This window comes from Cricetulus griseus, chromosome 3 (assembly GCF_003668045.3).
Source record: "Cricetulus griseus strain 17A/GY chromosome 3, alternate assembly CriGri-PICRH-1.0, whole genome shotgun sequence".
NCBI lineage: Eukaryota > Metazoa > Chordata > Mammalia > Rodentia > Cricetidae > Cricetulus > Cricetulus griseus.
In genome coordinates this window covers 44684554-44710958 of record NC_048596.1, presented here as the reverse complement: position 1 = coordinate 44710958, position 26405 = coordinate 44684554, and the positions used below count along the sequence as shown (strand labels likewise).

At 42.3% G+C, this 26405-nt stretch overlaps 1 protein-coding gene and 1 pseudogene across 1 annotated transcript in view; one reads left to right on the top strand and one right to left on the bottom strand.

Moving 5' to 3' along the window:
- Gnaq (guanine nucleotide binding protein, alpha q polypeptide) overlaps window positions 1–2337 on the top strand; it is a 239918-nt gene extending 237581 nt beyond the window's left edge. Inside the window, exon 7 of the mRNA NM_001244052.1 lies at window positions 2147–2337. Within this exon, the coding sequence (NP_001230981.1) occupies window positions 2147–2337 (191 nt within the window). The remainder of the gene's footprint in view (window positions 1–2146) is intronic.
- An 11455-nt stretch (window positions 2338–13792) lies between these two features.
- LOC100764444 lies at window positions 13793–25765 on the bottom strand (annotated as a pseudogene).
- Window positions 25766–26405: the final 640 nt, after the last annotated feature.

Here is a 26405-nt window from a genome sequence, read left to right as displayed (position 1 = left end):
CAGTGGAGAGAAGCAGACATGCTGTGGCACAGTGTGCAGGGTACCTGCTCAGCACCTGAGAGGTGATGGTGTTTTGAAATCAGTAGTTTAGAAGCTTTCAACTCACACTTGCCAGAGTCTGTTTAAGTGTTAAACTGTTTGATTGATATATGATGTGATTGATTCTGTACACAATTAGAAATGATCCAGGGCATGTCATATTGTTAGTTTTTAAATGTGATAAAATGTACAGAACATTTAAATTATAACTTAAGCATGTAATCATGACATAATTTACATTATGAAACTCTGCAGCCATTGCCAATGTATCTACCACTCCAGCTAAGCAGTAACACCCCATTGCCTGCCCTCCTCCCACCCCCCCTCGAATGCCATCCCTTTACTCTAATTTTCTATCTCTATAGCCTATAGATAAGTCAAGTGGCACAGTATTTGTCTATGTCCAGCATGTTGATTTCAGAATGTATTTTAAAGATTTATACATGTTATACCATCTTTCAGGACTTCATTAACTACCTTTGGCTTACCCAAATGAGTTCAGTCACTTCTATTTACTAATGGTACTGTACATTTGCCTATGAAATGCCTTTATTTGGAGTGTGTCCACCTATTACATGAATTGCTAGATTATATGGGAATCACTGAACTGTTTTCCATAGTGGATGTCCCATTTTGTCTGCCTACCAATGGTAGACAGAGATGGAGACTTAACCTGTTGCCAAGGTTATTTTATCCCTTTTTAAATAACATCCAGGCTAGTAGATGGGAGGACTACTTCCTGATTTCACTTGGCATTCCCTAAGTGAGTATCAGAGTTAAGCATCCTATGTGCTCATTGGTTGTTACCTTCTTTTGCAAAAACGGTCAGTTCAAGTCTTTTGACCAGTTTTATTCAGGTTGTTTGCTTTCTTGTTGATATATATGAGATCTTTATATATTCTAGGTGCTAAATCCTTATCAGGTATATAAATACCTGATAAGATATTGTACATATTTTTCATTTGATAGTGTACTTTGATAACAAAAGTTTTTTTTAATTAGGACAAGGTGTAGTTTGTTTTTTCTTTTACTGCTTCAGTGTTGGTAAAGAATCAACTACAAAATTATTATATAAACATGCTGATGATTTTTTAGGGGGATCAGCTTAACATATGCTAGAGGCATCTTGAAAAAAAGAGCCTTAATTGAGAAAATGCCTCCATCAGATTGGCCTGTAAGCAAGTTCAAAGGGCATTTTTTTTTTATTAATGATTGATACAGAGACCAGAGCTTTAATCCCAGCATTCGGGAGGCACAGGCAGGAGGATCTCTGTGAGTTTAAGGCCAGCCTGGTCTACAGAGATAGTTCAAGGACAGTCTCCAAAGCTACAGAGAAACCCTGTCTCAAAGAAAAAGAAAAAAGAAGCAGACTGAGCGAGCCATGAGGAATACTGTGGTAATCAGCGTTCCTCCATGGCCTCTGCTTCAGTTTCTGCCTCCATTCCTGCCTTGAATTCCTGTCCAGGCCTTTATTCATAAGCTGAAATAAACCCTTTCCTCCCCAGATTGTTATGGTCTTGGTGTTTATCACCACAGTAGAAAGCAAACAAGGACAGGAAGTGTTTTAGTTTCATTTCTGTTGCTGTAATAAAATACCCTAACAAAAAGCAACTTAGGGGAGAAAAGGGGTGTATGGCTTATAAGCCCCAGGTTACAACAGTCCATCTTTGGGGAAAATCAAAGCAGGAGCTCAAGCAGGTAGTCATACTGCACCCATAGGCAAGAACAAAGAGAATAAACGCATCCTTGCTTGCTCCATGTAGTTTTCTCTTGTTGTGTAGTTCAGGACCCTGTCCTGACCTGATCTAGACAACCCCTCAACTCAGGCCCCCTTCTCAGGAGACTCTAGACTATGACAACTTGACATTTAACACTACCCATCACAAGTTTCTAATTTATCTAAATAAAACTATCAGGGAGCAATGGATGAAGCATAAGAAACACTGTGTAAGGGTGAGAGTGAAAACCAGGGCACACAGTAAACTTAACAGATCTGGAATACAGATTAATTTACATAGGGCATGACACAGTATGTGCTGATTGAACACATGAATAAATGTGTAGTGGATCACATGATAAACTTTGCTTCTCCTCTCTTGGCAAACAGGACCCCAGAGAGATGCCCAGGCAGCTCGAGAATTCATCCTGAAGATGTTCGTGGACCTGAACCCTGACAGTGACAAAATTATCTACTCGCACTTCACATGCGCCACAGACACTGAGAACATCCGCTTTGTCTTTGCTGCCGTCAAGGACACCATCCTGCAGCTGAACCTGAAGGAGTACAATCTGGTCTAACTGTGCCTCCCAGAAACCATTCTTCCCTTCCCTGTGGGCTGTTGAAGATAACCAAGAAGGACTGTGTTTCTGTGGAAAACAATTTGCATAATACTAATTTATTGCCGTTCTGGACTCTGTGAGAGTGTCCACAGAGCTGTAGTAAATATTATGATTTTATTTAAACTATTCAGAGGAAACAGAATGCTGAAGTACAGTCCCAGCACATTTCCTCCCTCTCTCTCTCTCTCTCTCTCTCTCTCTCTCTCTCTCTCTCTCTCCTCCCTTTTTTAGACAAACCTTATGACTCAATGTATTTTAAATTTTCAGTCATTCACAATATAAAAGCACTCATGTCATTTCTGTTCTCTCTCTCTCTCTCTCTCTCTCTCTCTCTCTTTCTCTCTCTCTCTCCCCCCATTCCTTTCCTTCTTCCTCATCCCGTTTTCTAGACCAAAACACAACTGATTTTTCTTCTTCCTGCTGATTTTTTTTTTCTCGAATATTACAATGGCCTTTCCCCTAGTTCCATTCTTGGTCAAGTTTCTTTCTCGAGTGATGCAGTCAGGACAGTGTCATTCGATTGAAGTCGTCTTACATCAGCTTCATTTAACAGTGGTTCTGCTGAAGGCGTGTATGTATTACTACTATGGTTTTAAATGTATCTCTGGATGCACATCACATCTAGTTTTTTTTTTCAATGCATACATTCATATATATGTATATATATATATATATATATATATATATATATATATATATATATTGTCTTGTCTCACTTGGACTAAGACAGTGGGTGCCCATTGATGATTAAGAGTCATACATTTGGGGTGCAGACCTTCAGCCATAGCTGAATTGTTCAGAGAATGTCTGTAAGTCAGAGTGTGGGTACAGGCTGTAAAGGAGTCCTTGCTTCTACAACCCGTGTGCCATGTCCTTCCTCTCTTCCTTGCTCCCTTTTATTTCTCTGTAGGTTCTCACCCTCTCTGTAAACCACAGATGCCAAATGATATGCCAACAGACACTACATTCCCCAGCAGCTGCTGCCAGAGCCCTCTTGTAGCTTCTTCATTCTCTGTTTGTTTCCAGCTTTCTTTCCCCCCTGCCCCCTTTGTGTTTGGGCCATAATTTTAAAATAATTTTTGCTATGGGTATGTGTTGCCAAAGCCATATTTTTAGGAGACAAAAAACAAATTAATTTAAACAGTAAAAGCCAGCGTCTCAAAATGTAAGCATTAAGACAGTACAGTGAGATGACCGGAAACACACATTGCCAAACAGTTGCTAACAGAACTGCTTCTCATGGTCTGTTCTTTGCTTTGCCCTTAAGGTCAGTGCCAGTGTCCAGATGAGCAGTATAAAAAACTACCCTTTGTGGTTTGTCATGAGATCTGTTCATCTCTCTCTACTGGCACCAGTGTTTTTAGCTCTTTACCTTCTTTCAGTTTGAGTGAGTCTGCCAAGAACACTGGTTGATAGCATTATCCTGTAACCTTTGATTGGGGGGGGGGGCGTGGCGGGAAAGTGAGCTTATTTTACCACTTTCAGGTTCTTCTTGAACTGGTCGCTTGAACTTAAGGAAGATTTGTGGATTTATCCAAAAGTCACCAGTCAGTGTTCTGTCAAGCATGTATTTATGTAATGATCATACTAGGAGAGATGTTTGGAATTCTCCATGTGCAATTTGTCAGCAGATACAAACAGTGCTTAACATGTGTGAGTGAGCCTGTCAAGCAGCCCACGTTGCTATGTGATTTAAGTAGATTGTGATTGCTCTGAGGCTGCCGGGAAGTTAGGCCACAATGCTGGTCTCATTAGTGGTTGGCACTAGTCTAAACTTCCATATCAATCACCTTTCTTGAATAACAAAGGGGGGAGAGAGTGAACAGCTTACCGTATGAGCACTGAAATTGCTGACACGTAATGAAGTGTTCTCATGCTTTATTCTCCCAGCCCCAAGCAACACAGCTTACTTTTTATTCCCTTGCTCTAGAAAGCACCTGTAATTTAATTAACAGACTGCCTGTAGGTTATAGTGCAATTATGAATGTTCTGATCGTTGTACATACATCTCTCTTGATATTGCAGCATCCATACTGGCTTTGTAATCATTAATTTTTTGGCAGGTTGAATGTGCTGTATCGATATGTATCTATGTAATTGTATTGTATGTCTTGTAGCTAATTCACATTTTGAATAATGTTATTTTATTTACTTTTTTAAGAGAGGAGAATGTAAATTTGTCAGTTTATTTCTGACTAGGGATATTTTTTTCCACTTAGAAAAGAAGAAACAAACAAACAAAAAAACCCTTACTATCTATCGTACAGAGCGGTACTAGCATTGTGCTGTCTAAAATCATTTGCACATTCCTGAGTAGAGGTGTGCTGACCTAAGACCCAAAGGTAATTTCATAGCAAATACACAACATCCGTCGGAGCTTTTATACAAACACAGAGACCAACTTTGTAGACCTTTTGCCATTTGACCTGGGGTTGGAATATGAGCTTTTATACGATTCATATTCTTATTTGGCAAATGCACAGTTTAGCATTACCTCTCTGGTGGCCTTTATTAGAAAGGCAGTTTTAGAAGCTATTGTGATCCACTAAGGAGATGTTTTATCAGCTAGCAACCACTGCTTGCCTGAAAGGGCAACCTTAAATTTGGTGCAGCAAAAAACAAAAAAACAAAAAACAAAACAAAAAAAAAAAAAAAAAGAAAAAAAGAAAAAGGCAGAAAAAGAAAAAAGTAACATTTGATGGCCTACAGTGTATAGAAAAAACCTCATCACAGGATCATAAGTGTTGACAGTCCTAGGGGACCATGCTAATCTATTTAACAGAGCCGTAGTAGATGTCGTTGAGTCATCCTGATCTCAAGCTCAGAGCCGCTGAGCAAAGCAGGGAAAGGGTCGCTGTCGTCGCTGCATTGTCTTTGTGAATTGGAGATGGAACTTGCTATGCAGAATTGAAGTTTGTGACTTCACTGCTCATCCTAGGGTGCATGACAGAATCCCTTCTTTTAAGAAAGGAAAACATTGATCACCCTAGCCGGAGTGATGCCTAGACACATAATTGTATCCACACTAGTCAATGAAGCTAAAAATAATTTCTGTTGTTGTTTCTTGTTTGGGGTTTTATTGAAGGGGTGAGGGGCGGGAAGGGCTTCTCAGTTTTGTACAAAAACAAAGTTTACTCATGCTCTCTCTTCTATTGTGATTGCAACGCTCTAAGCTGTGCCACTGACTCCTGTTGATGCTCTAGACAGTGGAGGCTTGTGGTGAGTTTTATGGTGACTTGGGCATGTCTTATTCAGAAGCAAAACACAGAACACAGAAACCTTTCCTCACCAGACCAAGTCAAGCACCCATCTCATGAGTCACTCAGCACATCACAGTGTGCCGTTTACAGATGATGTCACCCACGGAGAATTCCTATTTGTAAATGGAGGGTTATATTATGCCTTACAGAGCTTAATTCAGAAGTCTGTGCCTCATATCTGAAATAAAGGGAAAAAACAGACCCACACAAAAGTCAGTAAGTCCCGTAGAACCTGTTGGGTTTCCTTAGGAAGAGCTCTGTTGAGTGTCCTGAGTAGCTGGCAAATTCTTCTTAGGAGCCTGCATATGTCGTTTACTGGCAGGTGGCATCCACAGGCGACATGTAAAGAACACCTGGAACATGGGGGCTTGAGGGTTTTGTTTTTGTTTTGTTTAATTTAGATTACATTAGCAGGCCTAATAGTTTTAAAAGGTAATTCAGCCAAAGGGCAATTTACTTTTTGTACTTCAGACTTCTATTGATTGTCAAGTTGTACGAATTGTAATTTAAAAATTTATACTGCCACATGATTGTAAATTTTAGTTGTCTTAAGTCGGAATTGGTGAAAAGCTGTTTATGCTGGATTTGGGTCAAAATGACTTGATTATTTGCAAAAAAAATAAAAATAATAATGGGAAGAAAGGGCTGCATTATAAGATATTGCAAGACTCAGATCTCGGTTGGAGATTCCTCAGACCCCTTCAGATGAACCCGATGCCCCTTTCTTTTCAGTTTCTCAAAAGAACGAATGAAGTGAAATATAGCAGAATGTTAACCCATATAAAAATAAAGTGTACCCAAATATTGTAATGTATATTGCTGCTCTTCTTAAAATTAAATAAGGGTTTCAAGCCACTCAAGTGGTAATTAACAGCATCTCAGTTGATACAAATAAGGTGTGCTTGGGTGTACGTTTTATTTTGTATGGAATATTTTATTCCAAAGAGAAATCTTTGGTTAGAAACACAAATATGGAAGTTAATAATGTGTGCTTATCTGTCTTTGCACACTTCCAGCATATGCAGTGTTACTAGATGCCCTGGTACTTGTGTCTTTGGGATTCCATTTGGGTTCTAGACAACAAGAAGAAATAAACAGCTTGGTTGTGTGTGATGCTGCAGAGGTTTGGGAAGCCAGACACCTGCCATCCCACAGATAGCTTGCTGAGCCTCTCCACTCCCGTCTTTGTCACAGTAATGCTGTCTCCTGCTGTGTCCCCACCACCACCACCCTTCCATAGTGTTCTTGCTTCTAGAATCATCTGTTCAGAGTAAGCATACACACCTGATGCACAGTAGATGTTCAGGCATTATGTACCTCCTTTTCATATCTGCCATGGACTTCCATCTCCCTAAAATTTGAACCCAAACTAATTACATGTTACAAAAACAGCCCTTTTGTAAAATTGGATCTTGCATAGATAAAGGAATTCTGGCTTTCATAGAAGCTTTGAGAGGAAGAAAATACAGGAAGATTGTTCATGGAGCTATTTCTAGGGGTAGGAAAGAAAGTGGAAAAACACTGTGTAAGTTTGTCTAGGTCACTTTCATTGAAACACATTTCTGGCAGATTTCCTCAAAGGACTGTAATTGCAGCCTCTGGCCGGACGCTCCGCATCCACCCTCATGTTGGAAGCCCTGACTAGATCTGTGTACTTAGGGAGTTTTGTCAAAAACATTTTTAACTTGCAGTATTTAAAAAAATCATATTTACTGTTCTTAAAATGTCATTCAAATGCATGTATTGTCTATTGTTTGGGGATGGGAACTAGTTTTGCAAAAAAAAAAAAAAAGAAAAACACCTAATGTTGTATAATAATGCCCCAATGATCTACTGGTTAAAAATACAGTATTTTTGGCCATACTTTTGTACTACAGTATTCTTCATTCTGAGTTTTGCTTCCCCTGAAGTTGCTTAAGCCCCTCTGAGAATGCTGCTTATTATAAAGAGAATTGGAACACACCTTCACTTCCTTAACATACTTCATAGGTCACATGTGTCTTTGCAAAGTAGGCGGATTTCATGGTTTCTGAGGCACACACAATCTTCTCCCATTTGTGTAAATCAGAAATGTAGTCCCTATAGTGCAAATATGTCTTGGTAGAACTTACCAGATCTGTTCTGCAAAAGCTGGCTCTGGCCTAATTGTGATCTGCTGTTTAAGAACATGAGTAGCTGTTCAGTACAGGCTTCTGCCGAGCGGCTTAGCCTCATCCTGTCAGACAGGCTTCTCATGGATAAAAGCAACCCTCACCCTTCCCGTGGATTCTTAGGTGTCACAGAGTCCTGGTATGATAGTTCTGCTATATCTGAATGCTGGCAGTAAGCAGATACTCCTCACAGGGAAAGAGCTTACCACAGATATCCTTTGGATCTGTGATGTTGGTGACCACATACATCTAAGTCTTTGAGGTCTACTGAGAACTAGCTTTTCTTCCTCAGGAATTTTTTTTTTTTTTTTAAGTACAGGTGGTGATGGCAAGTGTATTCTAGAAAATAGGTGCTTAGGTGTGAACTACAGGGTACAGTGGAAACCAAACCCACTCCTGCTGTGACCATATCTCCCCAAATGGCTGAGGCTTCACTCAGAACTTTACCATGTAAACTCCATGTTAAAGAACAACTGTGGTGTATTCAGTAGGTATGCTGAGCAATGTCTGATGTTAAATTGCCCAGCTCCTCGCTTTTCTGTATAATTCTAAGTCATCACCTTAGCAGTCAGTTCACTTGTAGTGAAGGGTGAGTTTCAAATTCTAATTGTTGAGGAAAAGTGATCTAGATATTTCAACCTTGTTTTCCTTCCATGTGAAGGAAACTGTCACAACTTTCTACCATCTACCAACCCCACAATACTAATTACCTAGACACTGGTATCCCTTTGTTTCATTGTCTTGGCTAATAAAAAATAAAATTAAAAAAAACCATTGACTCTAGCTACTAGAAAGAACCTAGCATAGTCCATCTAAACAGACCCCTGCTCCCAAGAGGTCTCTGAAAAACTAGGCCCTCGTTATAAACTGGGTCTTTAATATCCATGATGCCCAGAAAAAAGTGTAAAGATACTCAGTTTTCATGCCTCAAGACTATTGAAACTTGATCTGTGTTCACATCCTTTCTTCCTGTTTTCCTCAAGAATGCAGTTCAAAGGCCCAAATATTTTTCTGCCTCTTAAACCTGAGTTTAAAAATCAGTCCAATCATCCTCCTTAATTGAGAAGGCAATTGCAGTGAGCATGTTAACAGAAGTGAGTAGTCTGTTCTGTCTCTGCTTTGATGTCCTCTGCAGCTCTGACAGTGTGTGTGTAACTTGGTTGACAGGACCTGACCAGGAGATAGACTTGAGACTGCCTTATTGCAGTTAGCTCAAATATGTGCATGGTAGCTCTTTCAAGCATCTTCAGAAGTGAAAGGACCAGGACCAGACACTTGCGAGCAAGTGAAACTCAGCAAATTCTTGCTATCTGCAAGTGGGGCCTCCACACTGTGCTCTGTACCCGTGGCCAGGAAGCTAGTGCATCCAAGAAGATGCTGTCCACGTGAGTTCCAGTTAGGGGCACACCAGAGGTACAGGTCCATGTCAGGGCTGGAGTATCAATGGATATTCTGGGACCAGAACTACCCTAACAAGGGTGGCCTGCTTCCTTTTTTGAGCTGTAGGAAGCCCATTCCTGGGATATTCTGCTAGTCAGCAACGGAGGCAAGCCGACTGAGTCATGCTGATTCAGCCACACCCAATTTTACCTGCCAGTGTGACAGAGACACTAACTATTGGCTCTCTTGGGCTGCACCTGTGTGCCACTGCCAAGCCCTTTAGCCAAAGCCAAAATTTTTGTGCACCTGGAGAAAGCCCATAGGCTAGGCTACCTGGCTTTCTCTCCATCACTTCCTGTGTCAGAGCACTAATTACCAAAAAGCAAAGTGCCATATTTGGGATGGGCAGCTGTGCTAGAAAGATAAAATATTTAGATTAAGGAACGGTGAGAAAGGATAAGCAAGTGCTTGGGGCTAGGCAGGAAGAATGCAAAATTAGTTTGTGAATGTACATACCTAAGCAGATAAGTCATTGCCTATGAAGCAAAGAAGGCCACAAAGAGTTGATATTAGTTGGGGTAGGACATTGAACCCAAGTCTTTAAAAACATGATCTCCATGGAAGTCAGTATACATGTAGGCTCTAACCATGATTTGCTCATAACGTGTGCACATACATGTACAGAGGGAGGTTTGCTTACCCCTGTGGTTATTAGAAGTATTTTGACTCAGAGAATAAATCTGCATTTTGACATGATTGTCACAGGAAAGAATGATAAACCACTACTGACAACTTCTTAAACTTTGTCTTCCTAGCCTTTCCTGGTGCCATCTTTTCAAAACTGATCCCTAGTTTGGGAAAGAACACTAATTACAGCAAATTTTAAAATAGCTTTAACTTCTAAATTTTATTTTGTTGCAGCGCAGAGGATCAAACTCAGGGCCCTGCCTTTGTTAGGCAGGTGCTCTAGCTCTCAGCTACATTCCTGGCCCCACAAAAACCTTATTAAAAGGCAGTGAGTGGTACATAAGTGGGACTTCTCTGGCTGAGGGATGATGAGGTGTAGATCTAACAGAGACAGTTTAGAAAGGTTCTTTAAAAAAAAAAAAAAAAGGCAGAAGCTGCATATAATCTCTGTTTGCGAAGGGCAGGCCTGCAGGTATTGGATGCACACCAAGCGCTGTCTCCACTCCTAAGAAAAAGCTGTAGATTGCTTACTTTCCACTAGAAAAGGTGAATTTCTGGAATGCCAGCTGCACTCCTTACAAGTGTTTGTACAGAGCATGACAACTACACAATTTGGGGGTTGTGTTTTTGGATTATTTTCTCCTCCCTGCCCCAAAGATGGGGTTTCTATGTTTAACAGCTCTAGCTGTCCTGGAAGTGGCTCTGTAGACTAGGCTGGCATGCCTCTGCCTCCCAAGTGCTGAGATTAAAGATGTGAGCCCCCACTGCCTGGCTATGTTTTTGAATTATTTTCAAAACTGCCGAAGGAGCCATCCTTTTCATATACAATGGTATATGCTGCAGGTTGTTACAGACAGTCCTTCCAGGATCTGTCTATATTCTTCTGCGTCTTAAAATCACAATCCATAAACTAGAATTAGCCTCAAGAACTATCAGGGCCAAGCAAATGATGAACTAGTCACAGTGAAGGCTAAAAAGATAATTTGCTGTGAATGGGCTCCCAACTATAGTGCATGGTTATGATCTAAGATTTAATGTCTGGGCACCCAGAGTGAAATGAAGTGTCAAAATAAAGACTCATGTTCTGAGTTACATGCTTCTAAATAGCCACAGAGATAAGCAAGTCTCCCTATGTACACTGTGCACATGCATATATGTGTCATGTTAAGATCAAAGGCCCAATAAGTGTGAAAGACACTGTCATTCTAGACCTTACTAGCAGAGCATTTTCTAAAGACAAGTTTTCCCCCCATGTCAAGGAACTGATACTCCTTCCTGCCATCTGTCCATCCCAGGCCACTCTCCTGAATGAGTTCCATACCACCCTTGAACAATCCCCAGTGGTACCAAACACGCTTCCTCCTGGGAGACACCAACGCACTTTCTTGCTCCTCTTCAGCAGAGGATGTTGCTGGCAGATAAAGGCAGAGAGAAGAAAAGATGTTTTGTTGGCGGACTTTTATTTCCCACCCACCAGTTCCTAAATAACCAAAATGAAAACTTGGTATTACTTATAAATGCTAGGGCAATAGCTTGGGCTTGTTACTAGCTAACTCTTACACTTAAATTAACCCATATTTCTTATCTACACTTTGCCACATGGCTTGGTACCTTTTCTCAGTATAACATACCCATCTTGCTTTTTTCTGCGTCTGCTTGGGACTCATCTATGAACTTTCCATGTTGCTTCTTTTACATCTGGCTTGAGACTTTTCAGACTCTGCCCCTTTTTTCCCAGAATTCTCTCTGCCCCGAATATCCTGCCTAGCCATCAGCCAATCAGCTTTTTATTAACAATGAGAGCACATTTTTACAGTGTACAGAAGGATTATTCCACAACAGTATTTGACTAAAGTATTGTCACATACACTGACACCTGATTGCTGGGAGAAAGAGAAGTCATGTATTTAAAAAGATTACAGAAGGAAAGGAGCTTTATCTAGACCATATTTTGAGGCAGAATACTTAAAATTGTTTCCCAAGTTTTTTTCTGGTTAACAAAGGTATGTATTCTTTAAGAACAAACAGCAAATAAAAACAAACAAAACTTCTAAGTCTTTGTAGCTTAATACATTGGGTGAACAGTTATTCAGAGACATCTACATAAAATAAGTCATGCCCATGTTGTTGAATTTGAAGTAAAATCAAGAGATGGAATGGAATAGGGTAAATCAACTTTTACGGAATTCAACATTAAGAAACTAGTTTAATGATGCTAAATACAAGCAATTAAAGAAAATCTCTGTTGAAACCATTCTTCAGGAAGGTAAAATAACAGAATGTGTGCAAAGCCATAAGGAATCATACTATTAACTAAGGAAAAAACTAATACACATAAGTCTATGTATATACATACATACATACATACATACATACATACATACATAGTTGAAATGAAATTTTCTTATCTGGGCTGATAGTGCTCCCTCCAACAGCCAAACACCACCTAACAAAAACCCAACCACAATGCATGCAAAGTCTTCTTTTGAATTGTTGGTCAGGGCTATCCCAAAACATTACAGGCTAATGCATTGTCCTTGATTGCCACTCCCAAGAAGTGGCTGAAGAGACCTTGCACTTTAGGCATAGGGTCCAGTTTAGGCAATGGGTCCCAATGCTCCTAATCTGGAACTGACCTTAATGCCTCTTCCCTGAGGACTAGTTTTCATGGTAACAGAAGGTGCCATGCAAGCTTCCAAAGGACAGAGACAGCAAATAATCCTACCTAGATATGTTTCCTATGAACCAAGACAACAATCAACATGACAGGATAGTCCTAAGAGTGCAGTAGTAGCACACATACCTTTGCAGTAACCAACAGCTTCTAGATGGACTTAAGACCTGCTCAAGGAAAAGGAACTCATTCCAGGTACTGGAAATCCAGCCAACTACCCATGGCGAGTAAAGCCATGGTCTTGAAAGATAACCTACAACCACCACTTTACTAAGCCAACATAACCCCTAACAACACTCTATTTGTCCTTATGTCCACAGATGAATGTAATATTCACCCGTCATCAAGGAAATTTCTCTTTGCAACAGATGGAGTTCATTATAGAAAATCAAAACCAATCAAAATGCAGAGTTATGGAGTCATGTCCCAATGGATACATCTACAAAACAATTGCTGAACTTCAGGATCAAGAGACATTTTGGAAGACGGGGGAGGGGGGATTCTAAGAGTCGGAGGATCAGAGAGTTTGCTATAATGCAGTGTCTCGTAGTGATGCCAAAAAGTTACACACATAAAGTCTCACCAACATGATTGCCTAACCATGAGGAGAGCAAGGGTGAAGTCAATAGACATGCCAAAGTGGATGGGAGAAAGCCCACAAGGCCTCAGTCCTACACAAAGAACTAGAGGCAACTAAGGAATGGTGAGAGTGGAAGAAAAGGAGAGCACATCAATTGGTTATTCGGTACCAAATTGTCAGCCCTGAAAGCATACGTTCAAGTAACATTATATAAACTGAGCAGGTCTATATAGGAATATACATGCATATAGATATACATATATGAATATATACTATATATTTTACATAATTACATAGAATGTTACTCATTTTTAAACATATATTCCTAAATATACACATATATATGCCTGCGTATACATAGATATATATGCATATAACACAAGTAATTAAAAGAGGCCATGAATTTGAAAGAGAGCAAAGAAGGGTATGTGGAAGGATTTAGGAGGGAGGAGAGGGAAGGGGGAAATGATGTAATTATATCATTTCGAAAATAAAATTAAATCTTGCATTCCAATTAATCACTAGTCTCTATGTTAACTTCTTGGAATTATCAGATTGAACAAAACACAGCAACTAATGCATGCTGTTTGTAAGGAGCACACTGAACAGAAACAGATGGTCTACCAGTGCTATGCCCTAAAGCAAGCTAAAGCCTGACTGAAAAACACAATTCTTAGGTCTGTCAGACTGAGACCACTGCTGTGTTGACCCCACCCTGCACAAAATGGAGAGACAAACAAGCAGCAAAGAGGAGTCACAACTTACAGAGCCAATGCCCCCAAAGTCAGCACCAAGGGTGGAAACACTAGCAGATTACTAGCCAACCAATGGAATCTTTTGAATCAAAACTTCAAGCAGAGAACAAACATTTTTGCTGTGGTTGACTCCTCAGTCTTGACCTATGGCCACACTGTGAAGATCAGAGACCCTCTTCAGGGTGAGGAAGAAGAAACTTTTTCTGTACAGGAGAACAATTTATATTCTCAAGTTCTCAGATTTTCCTAGAGCATATTAGGGTTTTATTGGAGCATAATTGAACATTAGGAAGGAAACACCCAATTGCATATCTCAAGCTGCCCTGTCCCACCTGAGACAGGAACACCAACAGAGGCAGGTAGGAAGCCCACAGCCCAGAGGCACAGAGCAGGGGAAGACAGATCTAACCAGAGTGCAGTAGAAAGCCCCTTTCCCCATCCCTCCCCATCACACACCCCTCCATCATACCAGTAAAGTCTACCCCAATTCATCATGTCCAGATTAGAAAAACAAGCAGGAAAAAACAATAACCCGGCATAATGCTAAAAGGCAGGGCTGGGCCAGTGCAGTTTGTGGAGGCAGAGCAAGTATCAGATCACTGAGCTGTGACAAGGGAGTCACAATTATTGGAATGAGAGCTGAAAACGATGACTGTCCTGCCTCATTTTTGTGTCACAAGCTAGAGTCCTCATAGATGAGGGAGGCTCATTTGAGAAAATGCCTCAATAAGCCTATAGGGAATTTTCTTCATTTTTTTTTCTTTTTGGTTTTTTGAGACATGGTTTCTCTGTATAGTCTTGGCTGTCCTAGAACTAGCTCGTAGACTAAGCTGGCCTTGAATTTATAGAGATCCACCTGCCTCTGCCCCCCTCCACCGAGTGCTGGGATTAAAGGTATGCATCACTTTTGCCTAACAAAACAAAATTCAAAAGAATAGCAACAACAACAAAAACAGAAGAAAATAAAATGAGAAAAAATTTTTGAAAGGGAAGGAATTAAAAATCTCATCATGCAAAACTACCATCCCGGGTCTGGACAGGATGGGAGAGCCTACTGATATCCAGGCCTTGTTGGCATCCTCGTGTTTTTCGTAACTTGAAAAGCCAAAGCCTTTGGATTTCTCACTGGGATCTCTCATCACCTTGACACTTGGAGTTTTACCAAACTGGCTGAATAGTTCTTTCAGATCATCATCATCCACTTCCTCCTCAAAGTTTTTGATATAAACATTGATGAATTCCTTGGCCTTGTTCCTGAGCTCAGCTTCCCCCTCTTTTCAAGACTTGAATCTGCCCACAAACACTTTACAGTCATTGAGGAGCACGCCATCCATCATCTCGATGGTAGCCTCTTGGGTCTTGAAGTGGACGAATCCATTAGAGCAATTCTCATCACAAACCACCTTGCAGGACAGGATGTTTCCAAAGGCTGAAAAAGTATCATAAAGTGCCTTGTTGTCAATAGATTTGTCCACGTTCTTCATGAAGACATTCCCTACACCAGACTTTCTCAAAGAGGGAATCCTCTGAGACCGCATGATCAGGATTGGCTTTCCCTTACTCACATCAGTGTTCATGGTGTCCAAGGCTCTGTCAGCGTCAACTGTCATTCAGAGATCGGCAGACCCTGAATGACAGCACAGGCCACGCCGGACTGAATTTTCATATATTATGGCTTTGGTGATGTTCTAGTTCATCTCCCCACCGCACACCCACCCTTCAGGCCCAACAGTAGGACTTCTTACGGGGCCACAGCAGGACAAACGGGGCTCCAAGGAGCCATGGTGAATGCAGCAGTGCAACAGTGACACCAGAGCAGCTGGGAGAGGCTGAAGCAGGCTCTATGGTGTAAGGGAGCAACTTGCAATGGAACCACAAAAACCCCAAGACAAAAGGCTTTCAAAAACAATATGGCCCTCTCCTGGAGTTTGTACTCTCTAGCTTTTCTAGCTTGGAGCTTAAAAATAGAAAAGTAGGGAATCCCTTTGCGAAGGGGGCCATTTTTTTCAAGAGGCAGACAGATGCTCCACTCACTATGACCTTGGCAACCAACTTTCTCGAGAAATATCGGCCATAGCTCCTGTATCAGACTGGATCAATCTGGTTTTGACCAGACCAAACCGGTTTTTACCGGTTCAATCCGGTTCAAACCAGTTAAGAACAGTTTAGTTCAGACTGGATCAATCCGGTTTGACTAGTTCAAACCAATTTCAACCAGCTCAAAGTGGTATCAGACTGGATCAATCTGGTTTTGACCAGACCAAACCGGTTTTTACCGGTTCAATCCGGTTCAAACCAGTTAAGAACAGTTTGAACAGTTCAGACTGGATCAATCCGGTTTCAACCAATTCAAACTGATTCAGAACGGTTCAATCCATGTTTTACTGGTTCAATCTGGTTCAGACTAGTTCAATACAGTTTCGACGGGTTCAAGGCGGTTCAGATCAGTTCAAACCAGTTCAGACTGGTTCAAACCGGTTCAGACTGGTTCAATCACTTGGAGCTTTTGTATTCCTGCACTGTGAGCCTCAGGATCCCTTGGAAACAATCTTACAGTTTCTTAGTACTGACTAAGTGCACTTTAGTCCCCCTAAAGGACGCCAGCACTGTCTTCTGAATACCCATATACCTAGGGGCAATCTGTGAACGGAAACCCAGATAACATCAGGGGACCTGGGGAATTTATGTAGAGAAGACAGGGACTACAGAATGTTAGGAGATCTGTACAGATTTTGGATAGCCCATGTAGGGAGAGGGAGGTTGGAAATAGTTGCAAACATTGAGGTAAGAATCTAAGTGTCCTGTAGGGGACACTGTAGCCACACCTGCGTGGGCGTGGTCAGGGTGACATAGGAAAGGTTTAACAGTGAGGGGTGCTCACGTGGCTGGTCCCTTCTTCCATTTTGTCTTCAGCTTGCTGTACTTACTGCTGCCCTGCTGGCTGGCTAGGTCTCTCTGTAGGTAAGGCTTTTTCCCTAATAAATTCCCTTGTATTTAAAAAAATTCATCATGGAAGCAGCAGTGCGACCCAACAAGTCACAATGTAAACCCCTTTGTCCATTCATCTCTACTTGCATTGTAGAGATGTGCAGTGTCCATTGCAAAGAGTCACTGATTTGTTTTGAGGCCCCTGGTCTCCACTACACATTAGATGCTGGGCCCCCACTAGGACTCTTCCTGGGAATCCCTCTGCTACCTTGTGTTATGGAGATTCTGCTGCTTTGGGTCTGTGGTTCAGATCCCTTCACATGCACCAGCAGATCATAGATGAGGTGGATGTTGGAGTAGACCAAGTCATAACCCTAGTTCTGGGCCTGGGCAACTGCAGGGTTGGTCCACCAGAAGGGAAATGGGGGCAGTTCTCCCATGGTCACAGCTCTTCCATGGCTGACTCATCCATGTCTGCACTAATGGGGTTTGCTCTACTGTACTGCCCTGATGAGGTACAGAGCCTGCTGTCCCAAGTGTTGCAGCTGGTGGGGGTCAGGGATTGCTCTCCCACTCTTATGACCACAGGGCCAGCTCTCCCATTAGGCTCAGGCATTGATGGGCGGCTGGGGCAACTCTCATCTGCCTATGACTCCAGAAGGCAGATGGATAATGGGGACAGGTGTCCTGTGCTCATGATTTTGGGGCTGGCTCACCCACACCTCTGTGATGGGGGTTGTCCTTCTGCATATGTTTTTCTTATTGGTTGATGAATAAAACACTGTTTGGCCAATGAGGCAGGAAGATAGACGAGACAAGGAGATGAGGAGAATTCTGGGAGAGCTAGGCAGGGACCCACCAGAACTGTTGTCATGTAGGCCACCAAAGGAGTAACAGGTCTTAGCTCTGGTAAGCCAAGACCACGTGGAAACAGCTTAATAGAAATAGGTTAATATTTAAGACAGAGGTAGCCAATAAGAAGCCCTAGCCAACAGCCATCAGTTTCATAACTAATATAGCATTTATGTGTTCATTTGGGGCTAAGAAGGATGTCAGGACCATAGAGAGACAAGAACCTCGTTATACCACTGTAAACAAGGCTGACTCTGATGTGCTACCCTGACAGGGTTCAGGGCCTGGTCTCCTAAGTGTTGCAGCTGGTGAGGGTCAGGGACAGCTCTCTCACTCTTGTGACCACAGGGTCAGCTCTCCCACCTGCCCTAGGGGTTGATAGATGGTGAGGAGGACTTTTTTCCTCTGCCTATGTGACACAAGACAGATGAGGAAGGGGGCAGTTCTTCCATGCTCTCATCTTCAGGGCTGGCTCACCCACCCCTGTGCTAACACAGCTGACTCCATTGTGCCGCTCTGGCAGGTACAGGACCTGCTCTCTCGAGTGGTGCAGCTCCTATCTCCTCTCTTCCTAATGGCTAAAGAATTCCATAGTATCAGAAATATTTAGGTCAGAGAACACATAGAACAATGAGAGATTTGGAAATTGGGCGTAGATATGCTTTTCTATTCAAAAGCAAATCTATTCCCCAAAGATTGTGTCTTCCAACATACAGGTCTTGCTTTGGAATGCAAAATTTAAGAAGATTAAATGAGTGTGCAGTTAAAATTTCTCTTAAAGCTAGGCATGCCACAATTGAAAAATTCAGGAGCAATGGCCTTATCGGTCCACAGTAGCAGGGTATGCTCTCTGGGATAAATCAAGGGGGCCTTTGAGTCCTTAGGAACATATCTATGACATGTACTATTTATCTCTGGCATTCACAACAGTTCAAATCCTGCATGTAAATCTACTTTGTAAGATACAGGAATGACTACACTAGCAACCTCAGCTATGAGAGCTTGAGTCTTAAGTGTAAACAGAAGTAAATCTCCAATGCCGAAGGAAAAAGCATGAAAGAACCACACAGAGGTATGTGTTCTTTGTGTTCTTATCCCAGTGGAGCGTTGCCGTAACTACAGCCTTTGCACATGGTGAGAAACCCATGGCCATTCTTGGATTTCTGGCTTGGCTTAATTATCCAGTTACCTGGGGTGAGCTACATGGACCCTCTTTAAACTCCTGATCAACTGTAAACTGGGAGTCCCAACAGTGCTGACATCTTAAGGCTATGGTTCACATTAAATGGGATATGGCATTTCCCAGAGCAATAATTAGCTTCCATGGGTATACAGAAAACAAATGACCCTCAAGATGTGTTAAGATGGTAGAAAACCAATATATATTATATATATATATATATATATATATATATATATATATATATATTCCAGTGAGCTGGGAAGATGGATTACTCAGTAAAGTGCCTATTGGGTGACTTAGTTAGGGTTCCTATTGCTGCTATGAAACACCGTGACCAAAAGCAAGTTGGGGAGGAAAGGGTCTACTTTGTATTTGACTTACACTTCCACATCATAGTCTATCATAGAAGGAAGTCAGGACAGGAACTCAAATAGGGCAGGAACCTGGAGGCAGAAACTGATACAGAGACCATGGAGGGGTGCTGCTTACTGGCTTGTTTCCCATGACTTGCTCAGAATGCTTTCTTACAGAACCCAGAACCACCAGCCCAGGAGTGGCACCACCAACCATGGCTAGGTCCTCCCCTATCAATACCTCATTAAGAAAATGGTTTACAGCCAGATCTTATGGAGACATTTTCTCAATTAAAATTCCCCCTTTTCAGATAACTCTAGTTTGTGTTGAGTTGACAGAAGACAGACATAAGCCATCATACTAGGCAAACCTGAGTACCAGAGTTCTGATCCTAATAACCAATGTAAAAAAAAATCCAGGAACAGTGGCATGTGCATATAATCCCACCACTGGGGAGGTAGAGCTAGGCAGATCCTTGTCTCCTAGCTAGCCTAAGTCTGCAGGCTTAGGCTCAGTGTGGTGGAAGACTTTGTCTCAACAAAGTAGATAACTCCCAAACAATGACATAGGCTGACCTCTGGCCTCTACATGAACACATGCAAAATGTCCAGATTTCACCTGAAGCTCAGTCATCATGCCAAGAACCAGGAATGTCTCAAAATGAATGAAAAGTAACAACTAAGAGATGTCAACACAAAGGTGGGTATTATCTATCAACAATGTAAAGAGATCAAACATGAAAATGTTCCAGTGACTAATGAAAAATAACTTATAGCAAGAAATAAAAATCTCAAGACAGCCTCACTAAATGAATATGAAGTAGAGTGAAAATTTTAAACCTAACACCATAATAATTGAACTAAAAACACAGTTGAGAACTCTGAACAACTGAATGGGAGCTGGAGGTATAGCTTAGTGGCTGGGCAAGTGCTTACTTTGCATAAGCCCTGGGCTTGGTTGTACAGAGAGAAGTGGGGAAAAGAAGGAGAGAAGGGAACCACTTATAGCTGCTAAATAGATTCATTAACCTCTCAGTGTATAAGATAAATATATTTAAAGCAATTTTCACATACTGGTAGTGAAGGCTAAAATTAAAGCTACAACAGCATTTCAGTTTTACAGTGAAAAAGAGAAATCCTTGGGTGATGTTTTTCTTGTAGATTTAAATAAGATTTATCCTATATCAAATGTTAGAATAGCAAAGAAGGCATGAAGAAGGTAGGAGGGCTTAAATGACTTTGAGAAAGAAAACTGAATGGAATCATCAGTCTACCTAAGTCTAAGGTTTATGGAGCTACTGTATGGTGCTGGTGAAGACAGACACCCGCATCCATGGAACAGAAAATATAAAAACAGGTCTGATGGGGAATGTACTGTGTATGTTTATCTTATTGATTGTTAAATAAAATACTGCTTGGCCAATGAGACAGCAAGTAGACAGGACTAGGAGTCAAAGAGGATTCTGGGAAATGTAGTAGAGAAGTGATGATCCAGGCAGGAAGTGACATAACAAGGAGACTCATATTTAAGCGAAGGAGAAACAGAAAGGGCCCTCTTTTCCCCTCCGCTCCTGCTCCAGTGGCACAATGTGATCCACCAGCAAGGATGGACGCCAATGAGGTGGTCCGATAAGATAAGTCTTATAAACTATATAGATTTATGATAGTTAAGACTGAGCTAGCATATGAGAAGTCCTAGTCATTGGCCAAGCAGCTTTGAACCTAATACAAGTTTCTGTGTATTCATTTGGACCTAACTTGGGCGGGCGGCTGGCGTAAAGCTCACACGTGGCAGTGGGGCTCAGGCGGCATTTGGCAGAAAGATTTATCGTAACACAAATCTACACAAATATACCCACCTGACTCTCCACAGTAGCACAAGTCAATGAAGAAAGATGAGATGTATTTGTCTGCAAATGTTGCTAGAGATCCACAGAGATAAACAACTCTACTGGCAGATTTGACTGTATAGAAAAGTTAATGAATCATAAATAAAAATATAAAATTACAGAACCATGGGATGTTTAGGGGAAAAATACAGAAAAAAAGTAACATATAAGTCATTGATTCTTAGGCTTGGGGCTAAAATCATGTAAATTAAGACATAAACAAAGCCTTGATAAATAAAACTATCAAAATTATTTTTTTTCTGTTTTTTGTTGTTGTTTTGTTTTTTGGGGGTTTTTTTTTTTGTTTTGTTTTTCTGGGATTTTTTTTTTTTTTGAGACAGCATTTCTCTGTGTAACAGTCCTGCTGTCCTGGAACTAGCTCTGTAGACCAGGGTAGCCTCAAAACTCACAGAGATCCACCTGCCTCCCAAGTGTTGGGATTAAAGGAGTGTGCTGCCACCACCTGACTAAAATTATTTTTTTCGGAAAGATTCCACCAACAGGATGAAAATATGAGTACTGTGGTGATATCTTGCTTGTACAAATAAAGCCTGTCTGAAGGTTAGAGAATGGAGCTTGCCACTAGAGGTCTGGAGGTCTGTACAGACAGACAGGAAATGAGCTATCTGGGTGGAAACAGGATATAAGCAGGGAGAAACTTGCTCTCTTGTCTGCTGAGACACTAAGGAGGTAAGGTGTAGCGGTGACTTGCTCTTTCTCTCTGATCTCTCAGCATTTTCCTTTTTTATTTGACTCTGGGATTTTATTAGTTAGACCAATTAGTTTGTTTGTTTTTCTAGACAGGGTTTTTCTGTATTGTTTTGGAGCCTGTAACTTGCTCTGTAGACCAGGCTGGTCTCGAACTCACAGACATCCGCCTGCCTCTGCCTCTGCCTCCGCCTCCCAAGTGGTGGGATTGAAGGCATGGGTCACCAACGGCCAGCAAGAACTCCATTTATGGCGTACATATTACCAGTCCGAATATCAGAACAAGTACTTCTACCCCCAAAAGAGAAAGATCTCAAAACGTAACAAGAAATGAATACATGTGTCTGAGGAGCTAGTGGTCTTGGGAACGTTCTGAATCTTAACCATAAGGATGTCGCTGTCCAGCTTGTGATTTTGAGCTATAAGTTTCCCAGAAGTTACCTTTGGGCAAGGGAAACTATAGGAAAGGGTACGAGGGATTTCTGGATTATTTTCTTTAACTTATGAATCTACAACTATCTTGAAGTCTTTGTGTGTGTGTGTGTGTGTGTGTGTGTGTGTGTGTGTGTGTGTGACACACACACACACAGAGAGAGAGAGAGAGAGAGAGAGAGAGAGAGAGAGAGAGAGAGAGTTCAGGTTTTGCTTGTAGTTCAGACTAGTCTCAAACTCATTATAAATCCAAGGCTTGTTTTGAACTCTTGATCCTCATGCCTCACCTCCCAAGTGCTGAGATTACAGGTATGTGCCATAGTACCCAGCTTCAAAGTATTTTTTTAAATGCTGGTTTTAATTTTTTAAAAAACTCTCAGTGTTTAAAATCAGCACTGTGTGATAGAAATAGAAAGCAAGTAACGAGTGTGTACTTTGCATCTTCTACTGAATGAAGGGAACTTAGAAAACTAAGTTATGTCATCAGACCCAATGGAGCCAATATATTATTTGTACATGGAAACAATAGAAAATTTATCAATGAGCTATTTGTCTTCTGCTATCACAAAAATACCATATGCTGGGTGGATCAAGCAGTGGGCATTTATTTTTCACAGCTGAGGATCAAATTCAAGACCACGGTGTTGGTAGATTCAGTCCACTGAGAACCCCCTTGGCATCTGCAGAGGCAGACCTTTAGCTAGTCCATGTATTGCAGAAAGTGCAATATCTATCTAGTCTTCTTTACTTCCCACAAGGACGAAGAAAGCCAATAGTCTTCCAAAAGACTGCCTCCTGATCCCATCCCGTGCTGTGATATAATACCCATCAGTATTATGAGTTTTGAGGGGGGCTGCTTTTCTTTTCCTTTCAAGACCTTTGTAGCATGTGTGCCTGTCAGCTACATATTGGAGAGAACATTTTGGGAGATAAGTTTGTGTTCCAGTGTTAGACCCCCGGAAAACTCAGGTATCCGGGGTCCCAGGCCACGACTGAGGTCACCCAATCACCAGGCAGATTCGAGTGCTTGCTGCAAACTGCATGAGGCTTTATTGTTTTTTTTTTGTTTTTTTTTTTTTAACGAGCTAACCCATGTTAGCTCGGGTCTTTCACCCACCCGCCATGGCGGATGGCTAGCAAAGACAACTCCTAGGGGCTCCCGAGAGATCTTGTAGGACAGCGTAAGGGGAGTGTCTAGGGGTACGCACAGGCTCACGATTGGTGTGCCTCCAGGCTTGGAGGGCTTTCCCTGTGTTGGTCAATTGATTGTTATGGCCCATAGGCCCTCCCAGGGTGGTTGCTATGCTCTGTGCGTCATTGCTGTGTGCTTGTCCGTAAAGTACACCCAGGGTGGTAAAGCATAGCGCCACCAGCTAACTTCTGATTGGTTCCTTGTGACGAGGCAGGCATTTGACTTTCTAGTGTCTAGGACAAGGTCAGACAAGCACGTGTTCGGCCGTTATGGCTGCCGAAAGCGGAGCTGGTCCCTTCACTAGAAACACTTTTGCTAAGCACCTCTTCTCCTACACTCCACAATAACTAGATGACACAGGTTGGAGAATGGGGGGTCCCTGGAAACTTCTGTCCTTGGTATTATGACCTGAAATGAGAAAGAGAAATTGGTGGTTTGAAAGAAAATGGCCCCAAACAGAGTGACTCTATTAGGGTCCGTGGTATTGTTGGAGGAAATATGTCACTGTGGAGGTGGGCTTTGAGGTCTTATATATGCTCTAGCCACACCCAGTGCCTCAGACCACTTCCTGTTGCCTGTGAGTCAAGATGTAAATACTCTCAGCTCCTTCTCTAGGACCATGAATGCCTGCATGCTGCCATGCTTCCCTCCATGATGATAATGGACGAAACCTCTGAGCTGTTAGCAAGTCACCACAATTAAATATTTTCCTTTGTAAGAGTTGCTGTGGGCGTGGTGTCTTTTCCCAGCAATAAAAACCCTAGGACAGGTTCTCAGTTCTCCCTAAGAAAGGTGAATTCTCTGATGTGCCTGAGACACCTTTGCCTTGGCTTCTAAGATAACGTCCCTGCACATACAGCTCAGCAACTGTGACTCAAGGAAAATTCCTGTCTGGTCCTTTCACTGCTGTAAGCAGAGTACAGCATCTATAGGAATTCTTGAATTCTCTGAATATCCACCAGTAAAAAAGGAAGCCATGGGGGAAAGACATAATACTATGCAATTATTACCTGGGAAGTGCAGAAAAAACTCTTTAATCTACCCTGAAACAACTAGGTTGACAGCAAATGGGTCTTTTGGGGCCAAATAGGCCAAAGCTGTTTTTCATTCCCTCACAATGCCCTGCTGTCTAGAGAAGGAAACAGCTCACTCAGGATTTTCCACTTCTCTCACGGAGAGCAGCAATGACTTCCCCTGAATGGTGTGGTGCCTTGGCAACCACAGCTGGGGTTTGTTCCAAAGTCTTTCCCAGGCATTCAGGTAAGTGTCTTACTCCTGTTATAGCAGTGGGGTTTTCCTTGAGTCACAGTTGCTGAGCTGTATCTGTAGAAAAGTTATCTCAGAGCTGAAACAAAGGTGTCTCACACATAAACCTACCCACTTTGAGTCCGTGCTGCATGAGGCTCTCTTTTTAGCTGATAAGGGGCATATAGGAGCCGCTGTGCTGTGACTCAGTTTCCTTGTGTGTCAGTCTCACATGGAATGCAGTGACCCTCCGGGTAAAGTGCTTCCTTGAATATCTCATTGCTCTTGTCTAAGCAAATCTGTGGGCAGGTCAGTGCCCCACTAGAATGTTTGCTGCAAAGGGACTCCTTTGGAAGACAGGATGATGGTGTGTGAGGACAGAACAGGACTTCAGAGCCCAGCTTCCTGATTTGATTCCAATCTGTGTGACCTGGAGCAAGTTATTGTCTGTCTTCCTCAAGTTATGTCATCTGTTACATGGGGAGAATAGCACTTGACTTGTAGGACTGTCCAACATTTGTGGCCCTACAGCAGCCAGGATTTATGTTGACATCCATGGCTTTGGTTTCCACTGAAAGCTGAGAGGATGGATATCCAGGTCTGTGCAGCCACCTGAGTCCATGTTGGTGTTTAAGAGCCATGCTGTCACCAAGGCCAGGTGTAGAGATACCTTGTTTGTCCAAATAAAGCATGTCTGAAGATCAGAGAGTGGAGCTTGACACTAGCTAACCATAGAGGCCAGGCAATGATGGCACATGCCTTTAATCCCAGCACTAGTGAGGTGGAGATGGCTGGACTGAGAGAGGAATATCGATGAGAAGACAGTAACTTCCTCTGTTTTCAGCTGGGAAGTTGTCGAGGTAAAGTGTCGCTGTGGCTTGCTCCTTCATTCCTCTGATCTTTCAGCTTTTGCCCCTATTTCTGACTTCAGGCTTTTTCTATTAAGACCTATTAGAACTCACGTTACAGCCAGGCTGCTCAGGGTGGCCTGTGCTGCCACTGGGGGCCACGGTGATGTACAGGCCCAGATTGCTGCTGAGAACCATGTCTGGGTCTGTGGTCCTGTTGCAGCTGGGGTCTGTGCTGATCTCTGTGGCCCATGTTACTACAGGAACCATGTTACCATAGGAAGCATTTCTGTTGAAATCTGAGGGCCATGTTGAGCTGGCACTACCCTTTGCTGGCCCTGGGACAGTTGAACCTGCCCATTGCTGGCCACTGCAGTAGAAGACCTGGCCCAGCCCCTCACAGGAGAGCTGACCCTACCCCTCACCATAGGAGTAGAAGAGCTGATTTGGCCCCTCACTTGAGGGTGGTGGTCCCAGAGGCCCAGACTGACCTAATCAACTACCACCCAGCCCGGCATCCAGGACTTTGAGTTGGCCCACTCCATCATCTACTGTTGGGGACCAAAATAGTTCCACTATGGAATGTCTAAAGGTCCAGCCTCTGGTTTCAGTAAACAGAGCACATGGGTGCTCCGGCCCACTATTGCTAATTCGAGCAAGTCTGCTATTGTTTAGCATAGCTTCAGTGTAGGATTGTCTCCTAGTTTGCATCTCTACAGAACTAAGCTTTTGAATAGGCCTGCACCTGGGTGGAGGGGCAGGTATGTAAGTAACAAGGAGGAAAGTTAGGAGCCATGGAGCAGAGAGGGGTCAGGAGGAGAGAAATGGCCTCCTCGTGGCCATGGAAGCATGGTTAAGAAACAGCCAAGAAGATGCTAAATAAACAAGAGATTCTAGTTTTACAACATGG